The 12,921-nt window shown below is 35.4% G+C and overlaps 1 protein-coding gene across 4 annotated transcripts in view; it reads right to left on the bottom strand.

Annotated features, from left to right (window-relative positions):
- tanc2a (tetratricopeptide repeat, ankyrin repeat and coiled-coil containing 2a) overlaps positions 1-12,921 on the bottom strand; it is a 247,990-nt gene that overhangs the window by 85,246 nt on the left and 149,823 nt on the right. For all 4 annotated transcript variants that reach the window (XM_087244297.1, XM_087244298.1, XM_087244299.1 and 1 more), the window contains one exon: positions 3,889-4,071. In XM_087244297.1, coding sequence (XP_087100423.1) covers positions 3,889-4,071 — 183 coding nt within the window. The remainder of the gene's footprint in view (positions 1-3,888; positions 4,072-12,921) is intronic.

Genomic DNA, 12,921 nt, shown 5'->3' with positions numbered 1-12,921 from the left:
TCATTCATTCATTTTCCTTTCGGCTTAGTCCCCTTTTTAATCTGGGGTCGCCACAGCGGAATGAACTGTCAACTTATCCAGCATATGTTTTATACAGCGGATGCCCTTTCTAGCTGCAACCCATCACTGGGAAACATCCATATACACAACATAAACTACACTGTAAAAAAAAAAAATTTAAATTAAATTTTAAACATTGCCGAATAACAGGAGTGTCAAAATACAATAAGAAATACAATTAAATATAATTGCATAAAACAACAACAATATATTAAATTAACAATATATTATGATACAACTTTTCAAAGTTATTTGCCAAGTTTAAACTGTACAGTAATTTTATTTGACATAAGACTGCAAATATGTATTTTTCATTTGATACAGTTTTATTTGTATCTTCAACTGAATAGAAATTAAATAAATCATTTATTTTCTTTTTTAGAACATAACTGAGCTTTTAATAGTCCTTTATAAGGGATTTATAAAGCATAAATAGTCCTCACTTTAGATTAGGTCACAAAACTGGATGAAGTTGACTTATAGCAATTACTAACATAAAAATTAACTATTAGTGTATGCTTAATAGATGATTCATAGTGTGTAGTTACCATAAAGTGTTACCAAAAATCGGTGTTTTTTTTTTTTTTTTTTTGTCTATGTAATGTGAAACAGTGTTATCTGGTTAGCCGTGTTCATAAAATATGCTAATTACTTTAACACATGCACGTGTCTAAATGCACAGTAAAAAAAATATATATAATACCAAGTCCTGATAGATATATGTGCATCACAGGGTCATTGGAAATATGTGCTTCGGATTAGATTTTTGGGACGTTTGACTGCAGTTTCTATGCAAAATAAACAATATGGACATATGATGCCAACACCTTTTGCTCCTTTTCACATTAATGATATTTGCAGGGAAATATTATCTACAAATAAATTCTTATTTATGTGTTGTTCTTCGCTCAATACCATATAAAAAGCTCAAAACAACTTTTCTGCCATGGTCAGTTTGCTTGGTAGCTATCCTTGTACCTAGAGTACATATGGCAGCCCACATAATATCTGCTGAAATAATATCTATGAATATAAATAACTGTGACTGAAGAAAATCTGTTGATAACATTGTGGTGACATTACTAAAATAACATTGCAAGTTAACTTTTTTACAAGTTTTAGTTGACATCTTTGGTGGATTAACTGTATTAAGGTATACATACTACATCTTCAGCATTCAAATAAAACAAAAAGAGTGTTTTTGAAGAATGAAATCAAATATGACACATTGTGGGAAAAAATAAACAGTGAGCCAATATTTGGAGTAGCACAGGGCTGGACGAACAATACAGGACATGGAAAGAAAAGTAATCACACTCTCCTCTGTACTGTCCTGCTTCCAGGAGAGTGTGGCTGAAAACAAGTCATTGTGTTGGGCTGAGCTTCCGCGGACAGACCGGACTGGACACAGTCAGTGGAACAACTGGGAAATGATAAAAGCAGGAAAAACAGTGCAGGGATGGAAAAAGTCACTGGCTCCAGTCCAAGCTCACGGGGGAGATGAAAACAGCAGAGGAGGTTAAAGAGAGGATGCAAGCAAAAGTTCACAGGAATAATTCCCATTTCTGATCTTTCATTACTTTACAATAAATGAAGAAAGCACAGGAGGACAGGAAACAATGAAGAAAGACAGAGAGAAACGTGGGAAAAGAGTGAATCAAGAGCCACAGAGCTAGTGCTAACTACTTTAGCAACATGCCAGGGGATTCTACAAAAAAATATCAACAGTATTAAATGTGTAAAAACTTATTTCTTAACAGAAATATATCAAAATATACAGTATATATTCCTTCCTTGTATGTATAAATACATGTATCTCTATCTTCATAAATGCACAGCTAAAGATGTCACTGAACTACCACTGATAGCATCCACTGAAAACAACATGACGCTCTCTGAGGAGGCGATTAGCATTTCTGAAACATTAATGGTGCACCAACACTCCTTCAGCTGAGCAACTTCTCCACAGAGACAAAAAAAGGGAAACTCAGAAAGGAAAATAAAATAATTAGTGCACCCTTGTGGCTGCTAAAAGAAGTGCAGTGAAAAAAAAATATTGTTAATTATTTATATAGAATGTAATATACACATATAAATACCTGACGATGTACAAATGGTGCTTTACAAGGCAAATATGATTTTGTTCTTTTATTATTTTAGTTTGTTCTAATAAACCAAATGAACATTACTGAATCAAGATTACTTATGAGATTACTACTTTACTGAAAAGCAACATGACAAGACAATAAGCCTTGGTTTCTGAGAGGAAAAAGTAACAAAAATATCTTAAGCTTAATATTTCCAATCTTAAAATTTTAAAGCTTAAAATTAGAATAAACATCAGTGGGGTCAAAAATGTTTTCCCTTTCTTTTGTACTTCATTTACCCCATTTGTCCTGGCATAAAAAAACTCACTTTATTAATTATTCAAATTATAAATACTAACTAACTAACTAACTAACTAACTAACTAACTAACTAACTAACTAACTAACTAACTAACTATATATTTATTATTATTATTATTATTATTATATCTAATATTAAAAATAATATTTGAATGATAATATAATCTAAAAAATAATTATTCCTTGAGTTTGTCTCGATTAAAGATATTTTATACTTGTTAAAAAATGTCAACTTAATGTCAACTTAAATGCTGTGATTATTTGAGGTTAGATAATTGATGAGATGTTTTTATTTTTTATTTTTTTGCTGGGGGATCTCTTATTTTAAGGTGCCATATTTATTTTTTATTTTTTGTCATATTTGTCATACTTCCTGCACAAATTAACTGCAAGTTAATAACACATTTGAATAATACCAGCCTAAAATCTATAGCTAATTGCAAACAATGCCTACTTTGACCCAAAAGCGCTGTAGTTTGTGTTTTCCATGCCAAACTGAGGCATGGAAGAGTTTATCAACATATTGAGAAGATGCCAGTTTCTGAGCTGTAAAAAGCGAATTAATTTTGCAATCATTTATAAATGATAAAGACTTGGGCTCTAACTGAGACAAAAGATAAAGCTGTTTCATGTTGACGAAACAAAACTTGATTATAAATTATAAAAATAATAGAGTACTTTTGTTTCAAGTGTGTTGTGTGCTGTCATTTTGGCTGGTCATGGATAAATGAAAATGACACTAAAACTGCCACAAGGTAACAGAAAGTCTTATTGAATGATTCACTGTAGAATTCATTCAAATGATTCCCTCAAAAAGGAGTTATTTAGTAATTAAAGTTACCCCATTTATCCTGGCATTAACTCAATTTTATTTATTATTCAAATTCTTTACCAACTAACTAAATTATTATTATTATTATTATTATTATTATTATTATTATTATTATTATATAATTCTAAATAATAATATATGAATAATAATAATAATGTTTTTTTTTAGTTTTTTTTTTACAAAACTAAAAATAATTATTCGTCGAGTTAGCCTTGATTTAATTTTTTTTTACCTGATAAAAAATTTCAAATAAAAAATGAGATATTTTAATATCTCTCTTCTTTAAAAACACAATCCTTCAGACATCTTTTGCTAAATTCCCTTAATTGCACAAACTTGTAAACCAACTACCCTAAAAATAACACATTCCAACACAATCGTTACCTCTCAAACACGCACACAAACACAAGCTCATTCACACTCTTGCTGGTATGCAAGGTGAAGGCATTTGTGCTCTCTGCGGGAGATCTGGCATTCAGTTGGAGTGTTTGAGAAGGGAAACAGGAGGTGCTTCTCGCTGACACACACAAGTACACAAGCCACGTAAACACAACAGCAACACAAAAACTGAACACACATGGGGTGTTACCTGGCAGTCTCTTGATGGGTTGCAGACGCATGTTGAGGGCCTGATGGGACAGCAGAGGAGAGGAGGGGAGAGAGCGTGTCACGCCCTCCATGATCCGAATGTGCTGCATGCCCTCGGTCACCGGGAGAGGAGGGACAGCGTAATCCCCCTCGAACACACACTCGCCCTCCACGGAGTCACTGCCTGCAGAGAAACACACAGATCGCAATCACTTACACATTCTAATGCCTTACGCTAGCAGGCGACCAATCAGACGAGGCCATTCTGCATTTGCATATCAGAGTCAGAGGCACAAACACACAGTTAGACGGTTCAGCTTATTAACACTCCACTATCAGTGTTCCTGAAGAAATGACACTTCCAGATATAGAATCCCAGAGAAAGAGACAGAGTGAGATTGAACATGGTGACAGACGACTGTAGATGTCATGTTTGTGTAAGTAGACGTACGCGTCTAACACGCAAACACTGATACACCTTTCCCTCGCTAGTGTGCTTAAAGGGACAGTTCACTCAAAAATGAAAATGCTGTCATAAGCTTTGTTTGCAAATGACGCAAATTAGATTTGTGCATCGCATAAAACATTCAAACATAAAACATGGCAACGTATTTTTAACATTGTAAATGCTGTGACCATCTGAGAGTCAGTAAATGATGATAGATTTTTCATTTTGGGGGTAAACACTCTAAGGTGCTTTATTTTTTTGTCATATTTGTGAATATAAGAGATTATTATCTGCACAAATTTACTGCAGGTATAACGCATTGGAATAATACTATGATAGCTGGTTGCAAACAATGTCTATTTGATTCATATACAATGTAGTTGTAACTTTAAGGCACAGAAGAGTTTGTCAACATATTGAGAAGATGCCGGTTTCTTTGCTGTGAAAAGCAAGTCAATTTTGCGCTCTTTCACATGTGATGAAGATCTGGGATCTAACTAAAACAAAGCATAATGCCTTACTCACACAGGGCGACAACGTCAATGCGTCCCATTCACTTTAAATGGGTGACGTCAAGCATTGTTGAAATGAATTGTGTAATTGTGAATTTCTCAATTTTTCAAGCGCCAACTAAAGCATCAGCCAATCATATTACTTTATGCAAACACCACAGATCAGAGAGTAGCCAACTGTGGACTAATTTCATTGGTTGACACTGCTTTGACCATTGCAACAGCTGCAACTTCAGAAACATGCTCTGTCAAGCGTTGATGTTAAGTCTCTGCATGAATTGGGCATGAGGCTGTTTCATATTGACAAAACAAAACACAAAATAGATGTCTTGATCTTTTTGTTTCAAGTGTATTTTGTGCTGGTGTTTCGGGTGGTCGTGCATAAATAAAAAATGACACTAAACTGCCAGTAGGTGACTGAAAGTCTTAATGAATGATTCACTGTAGAATTCATTCAAATGATTCATTCAAAATGGCTGAGTCATTTAGTAATTAAAGTTGCAGTATGACGGATTGAGGTTGAACTAGGTTTTGCGGTCCAAATTAAAAATACTGGATAGATTTTTTTTCCAGCCTGCCCCTCTTCCTCTGACACAGATATCACAAGAAGAATGAGCCTTACACTGTAAGCTGATAAGCTAATTATAGTTTATGTTTGTAATATTTAAAATGTTTGCAAAAAAAGCCACAGGTTACATATCTACATAGGCTGATATAAGTTTAAAATTGAATAATGTCAAACCAAACAGTTCAACTTAGTTATCATCAATGAATCTAATTATACTAATGTAAACCATTGCTGCTGTTATTATGACTATTGGTGACAGATTTTATATGTGTCCTGTTTAAAAATAACACTAAAACTGACAGTAGCTGACGGTCTTAATAATTGATTCACTGTAGAATTCAATCAAATGATTTACTTGAAATGGCTGAGTCATTCACTAATTAAAGGTGCTGAGGACTGAGGTTGAACTAAGTATCGCAGACCAAATTAAAAATATAGGATTTTTTTTTTGTTTCACCCTGCCCTTCTTCCTCAGACACAACAAGCATGCAGGTTACCAGATTGATGAAACTAACAGATCACAAGAAGATTACAATGTAAGCTGATAAGCTAATCACAGTTTATGTTTGTAATATTTGAATTGTTTGCAAAAAAAGAAAAACAAAAGCTCGGATTTGTATAACTTTTTGACTGCAGCTGCCTACACTGAGACAGCCGGAGGTTCAAAAAATAATTGGGTAAACTGGCAGTGGGTGGAGTTACACAGACCAAAACAAAGACAGACATTCTGAAACTAAACTTTTTTTTTTTTTTTAAGAGCAAAGCAAATTAGCTTTGCTCCGAGACACAAGTTAAATATCTGCAAACTGATATACATTTAAAATTTAATAATGTTCAACCAAACAGTTCAACTTGATTATGAATCTAATTATACTAATGTAAACCATTGCTGCTGTTATTATGACTGGTGGTGTCAGCTTTTATGTTTGTTTGCGCTATTTAAAAATGACACTAAACTGCCAGTAGCTGAACAGAGAGCCTTAATGAATGATTTACTGTGGAATTCATTCAAATAACTCGCTGAAATAGGCTGGGAATTGTAGGATTGAGGTTGAAATAGGTATTGTGGTCCCAATTAAAAATACTGGATAGATTTTTTCTCCTTGCCCCTCTTGCCAGATTGACGATATTTGAAATATTTGCAAAAAATTCTAAATCGTTGATTTTTATAACTCTGAATCCTCATCTTATTTTGGAGGTCAATACTGTCTTTTAGATGCCGCATTTTTGACTGCAGCCGTATACACCAAGGCAGTTTTCATGAAATAAAATACACTGCATTTTTTCCCCAAGGCAACCCGAGGTTCCAAAATATAATTGGGTAAACTAGCAGCAGGCGGAGTTAAAATCAAAGCAAAGACAGACGTTCCAAAACAGAAGATATATTTTTTCAGAGCAAAACAGATGAACTTTGCTCTGAGACGCACAAATGCTTCTTTCAGAAACTGTAGCTATCAAAGTAAACCCTGAATCCAAATATTAATTATGAACTTGAATAATACAGCTTTCTTCATGAGGATGATGATATGTGATGACTGACGAGGCATGTGGTTTCTGTGAAAAGAGCATAAATGCAATAAAAATCTATGTATATTAACATTAGTATGACATGGTAAAAATAAACATTGCACATAGCCTACATATACTGACATAAAAACCAAACAGTTCAACTTCGTTATCATCAATGAATTTAATTATAATAATGTAAACCATTGCTGCTGTTATTATGACTGGTGGTGTCAGCTTTTATATGTGTGTGTGCCGTTTAGCGCAGCAGTGGGCTCGTTATTATGGTTCCTTATGTGTCGATTGCGCAGAATGACTATTTTCTTTAAATGAACTTGCTAAAGAGTTACCGAGATAATATACACGATGAAAGCAAATGGCTCTGTTGATTTGTTGGATATTAGATTTGTAGAATTTTTTATAAAAAAACTTAATTCTCAAACTTTTACAATGCTGAGAAATGTTGTTGTTGCTTGAATAAGCACACACAACATCACCATACTCCAAGAAAATAATACATTTAAAAGAATAAGAAAAAATGAGACGCGGCTACAGAGATACTGCTAAATTAAAGCTTTTTTCTGACTGAAAATCAGACTTAAACATTCCAAGTGTCTGAAAAATCATGAATTTTCCGAGATGTTCAGTTGCCTCTGGATGCTACTGTACTTTGTGCTTTGCTCTTGTTGCTGCGAAATAAAAACCAATCAAAAGATCAACTGAATACAAATGACGCAAGTGACGAATCTGTGAATTATGACTCATCTGTGAAGTTTTTAAAGTGGCAGATTGATGACTAAACAAATGACGGAAGTCAGCAAAATTATACAAGGGCATCAGAATTTAATTTGACTGAACGGATTCATGGGAAGAGGACAAAGAGCTATGATGCAAAACCGAGTACAGCAGAACATGTTGTAATAACTATATAACTCCCTAGCTACATGTAGTAGTTAGTTATTAATATAATTATTTAAAAAAGTTATCCTTAGAGGGCCATGAAACCCCCCGGTCTCAGCAGGGTGATTTCAAAAAGTCAGCAAAGTGGGTCCAGCTTTGTTCAGGTGGGAGTTTAGAAAGACGAAAGAGGGAAAAGATTGCATAAAAAGGGGATTTTCATTACGTGCACTACAGCTGATTTTCACAGTGACAAACACAGACACAGGGGAGATAGACGGTGATTACGTTTACATGAACATCAGTTATCAAATTATCTGCTCTAATCTAAATAAGACAATACTATGATTAAGGTGCTTACATAAGTTGCTTTTTGAATGTTCCTGTCATGATCCTTTTAGCACATAATCCGGTTAACATCATTTTCATCACTGTTCACCGTTCTTTCACTTTTCCTCAGGAGTTTTGTGTAATTTCGGGTGTTTAATTTTTTAATTTGTCGACTTTAACTGCAGTTTGGTACTCTCACTTTCATTCAGAAACAATTCATGCATGCCCTCGTGACAGGAGATATTGGATGCGAGGAACAGCAGGAATAGTGTAGTTTTAATGGAATTTTTGACGCCATATGAGAGAAAAAAGAAAAAAAAAACTCTGCATTTCTCGGTAGATGCAGAGACTCAGTAGGTGCAGAGAATAGTGTCAAACAGCCATGTGTGTGTAGAATATCCTGTTACAAAATGTGGCAAAAATCCTACACAATGGTAATAGTTTGACTGAGGTGTATATATGTTTACATTCGAAGAGCAGCATTTACAGCGGATCTTTCAGTTCATAATATTTTAGTGATGCTAACGTACTGTAAACTTAGTAACGAAATCATTTTGACTAAGGTATGTCTTTAAAAACTGAAAGACTACTGCTGACGATACTAACTAACTTTGCCACCTGAATAAACATACACAAAGAACACTGATCACACACGTACCAAATCTGTAAAGACAGGACAAAATCACACAAACTGGAACTGCATCTTTTTTTAAAACTAAAAACAAGCGGCAAATAAAAAAAAATAAAATAAAAAAAAAGCTCTTGGGTAAAAAAATGTTCCTTACAAACATTTTTGTTGCGTGTTAGCAGACCACTGTAACCCACATGTCCACACACGATCAGTGCTCTCATCGTGGGAAAAATGGAAACAAAACCTTTGCTGGAGCACATTTAAAAATGCAACACTGACAAACCATATCTTCGAACAATTCTTCTTCTACTACTTGTTTTTATTACGGTTGGCAACAAAACAGGGTATCTCCATTGTGAATGAGGTGCAACTTTATTAATATGAGTGATATAGCTTCGAAGACTGTTGACTGGTTTGAACCAAGTCTCATCCTGGCCAAATCTGCCCACTGGCCTTTGTCTATCATGGCCTCCTAACCATCCCCATATTCAATTGGCTGCATCACTGTCTCCTCTCCTCCAATCAGCTGGTGTGTGGTGTGCTGTCTGGCGCAAAATGGCTGCCGTCGCGTCATCCAGGTGGATGCTGCACACTGGTGGTAGATGAGGAGATTCCCCCCACTGTGTAAAGCGCTTTGAGTGCCCAGAAAAGCGCTATATAAATGTAAGGAATTATTATTATTATTATTATTTCTAATAAATTAATGCTGAAAACTCAAAGACATCACGTTGTACCGGCCGGTACAGTCATAAAGTCTCCACTCTGGAATTTACACAAGGATTTCTTCGCCGTGACGTAGCTTCAAAATTTCTTTTCAAACTGGAAGAACAAATTTGCTTTATTTAAATGTAAAAACAGCCTATTTTCACTTGTTAGCTACATATATGTGTTCTAATAGTGTTTTTATCAGCGTGGGACAAATATATGACTGTCAACATCTCAAAATGTGTTTAGGTGTTTCGTGACCCTTTACTAAATCATTGTAATATGCTGATGTGCTGCTCAAGAGACATTAGTCATTATTAATAATAAAGCTTCTGCCTATGATTTTTAAGAAAACTGGAATACTTTTAGGATTCTTTACTCAATAGTGAGTTCTAAAAAGAGAACTGAAAACCTTTTTGCAACATTATAAATATTTGACTGTCTATCCGACTTTGCTGAATCAGGGTATAATCTGTCTCTAAGTAAATATGGAGAATGGCTTCTACTGTATGGCAGATGACAATGTCCCTATTTGTGCTGCCATTAAAACACCATCATGGGTCTTTCATTAACTACCAATTAAGTTCTAAATTTAATTTGACGCAGAAGAAGGAGGATGGAGCACATTTAATCACACGCATATGACTTTTATCAGACTTGTAAGATCAGAGATGTGAAAAACACTATGAGTCTCTCTTTAGCACACTTCCTGTGAGTGAATTTACTATTCGCAGAGCCAGTAAATCTACGGCGTGTGTGTGTTTGCAGTGCTGATGTTGGGTGGGGTCGGGACTCTGCTGATGTCAAGCAATCTCTTACACCACTCTCTCTCTCTCTCTCTCTCCCTCTCTCACTACTGATTCTTCAACCCGTTTTCTTCCTCATCCATCAGCCCCACCCAACATCCTCATCATACACTCTCATGCATTTCAGAAAACATCACAGCCCATTTTTTTTTCGCAATTCCATCTGTCACAGTGGTTCAGCTTTTTTGGCATAACACTTGAAAATGAAGCTAAAAACAGGTCCCTAGTCATCCTTTTCTGCAATCATACCCAAATGTAAACATCCATATGAAGTTCACAGCAATGACGTCCAAATATGCAGTCTAGCTCACTAGATATAGAATGTCAGAACTCTCTCCTCTTCATATGCACAGAGGGGGAAAATGTTTTGCTAAATGAGTACATGTAAATTTACATCCAACATTGTAATCCATCAACATTACTGCAGATACATATGGCTTTCTTTCCAAAGTGAGAAAGTCTTTGTCCTGTAAATATTGAACATTTTGAAGACTCAAAATATCAGAGCTGAAAACACTGTTTTTGTAATATACTGTGGACAGTGAAAAGGGATGAGATTAGTCAATTGATGTATATTGTGCATATTTCTTTTTTATACCAGCATGTGTTTGCTTTGTACTATTCACTTGCTAAAGATAAAAGTAATTTGATTTTATATTACAATTCAGCAAAGATGACAGAATTTGAATCTTTTTAAATTGGTTAAAACACTAAACAACTTTTATTGCAACTGGAGTAGGCGTTTATATGAATCCATTTCTGAGAGGAACTTAGTATCTTCTTATTTACTTCACATTGTACTTACTTAGTATTTAATTCTATGTGAATGATACATATTATGGCCCGTTTTCACTGAGTGGTACGGTTCGGTGCACTTTTATGGCTGTTTCCACTGTCAAAACATACCAAAAAGCGAACCAAAAAGCTGAACCCTCTCCATCGAACTCGCTCTCCTCAGATGGGATGGTGGGCCAAATCAAAGGTTACAATGGGCTAATTTTGGCACATGGACACTACTTTGGGCAACTCTGGTCTGAAGTGACTAATTTTGCACAAACAGCATGATCTATTTGCGTAAGTCGCATCTGGTGTGAATAAGTTTACATTGATATAAATAAAGAAATATCTATTTTTTATATTATTTTTTATATTATTTTTCTTGTCATTAAACATTTGTTTTTGTATTGCTTAACGGTGATATATTAACTAAACTGCTTCTCTTGAGTGTGATATGCCTTGCATACTAAAGAAGCATTTTTGCAGAAGTAGATGAAGCTGATAGAAATGCAAAGGCCTGATTGCCTAAAATTCACTTGAGCTCTGCAGCTAAACATCCTGCGAGCAGAATTGGCCTGAAACTGAACCCATAATACTGTATGTGCAGTTGAGAGGTCTTATGCTTTTAATGTTGTGCAGAGAATTTGTAGTAAAAGAGGATGTATGTATGGGTGCGGCCAAACGGAGGACCGGACAATGATTGACAAGTGACAGATTCCACTAAACTCCCCTGTTAATATCAGTTCCATATACAAGTTGGAGTTATAAAATGAAAATTGTTGCTCACCTCCTGAATGTAATGTGCAGTGAGGATAACAGAATTCTGTAAATCGAATTATTCCTTTATACTCATAAATTACTAATATTTTTGACACTGAATAAAAACCTTTTCTGACCTTTTTATTGAACACGCATGGAATTGCTTAATTATTCTAACAACATATTGACATTACAAATCTGAGTTTACATCTCACAATTCTGAGTTTACACTGAACTTTGGAATCAGAATCGCAAAACATAAATCTTTAGCTCTCTGAAAACAGACAGCATTGCAAGATGAAAGTCAGAATTTTCAAATAAAAAGTCACAATTACATTTCTCTTTCATCCCACAGGGTGAAAACTTCCATCGTTTCAAAACCCAAACATCATAACCACACCCAAAGAAACAATCTCTCTTTCTCCCCCATCAAACAACTGTTTTTCACGATTCAAGACTCCTCTGAGACTCTCTAAACTCTTTGGCTCTGTAGAAGAGGATTAAACCTCCTTCAGAAACGGTACTAGCTGTCAGATGTGCAATCACTCATTGTATCCTCCTGAATGTGATGCTGCGGCATTGCAGGACGTGAACTGAAACAAAATGCTTTTACACAAGCAGACGGCAAGAGAGCAGCTTGAAGCCTCAGGCGTTAATCATCAGACGGTCTCCGCTTCGGTGGCGCAGAATCAGCTCTAAAGTGTGTCAACCAAAGCCACAATGAACAATAAGACTCTGATAATGCAGTTTCTCCATGAGATGCTTTGAAGAGTTTTGTGCTGTGCATGAATTCGCGATGTGTGTCCACTGCAGATAAGCTGCGTCATAGGATGGCGTCAGACAGGAAGAGGCTATGTTGTGCCCAGTCTGGCCACAGCGACAGATGGCATGAACAGGAAGAGAGGAGAGCAGAGGAAAGACTGATGAATGAAGCACCACCTGCTAGTTACCACACAGACACACTCTTCAATGTGGCACTTCAGTTAGTTAACACACACAAGCACTCTTCATGTGTCATTGTAGTTGGGCTGTTTCTGTTCATGAATATACTTCTGTACAAAAGCAAAAGACAGCTTAAAGTAGAGGCACATCCGT

Source organism: Danio rerio, chromosome 3 (assembly GCF_052040795.2).
Source record: "Danio rerio strain M-AB ecotype USA chromosome 3, GRCz13ab, whole genome shotgun sequence".
Taxonomy (NCBI): domain Eukaryota; kingdom Metazoa; phylum Chordata; class Actinopteri; order Cypriniformes; family Danionidae; genus Danio; species Danio rerio.
The sequence above is the reverse complement of the archived record's forward strand: the minus strand, read 5'-3'. Positions and strand labels throughout refer to the sequence as shown.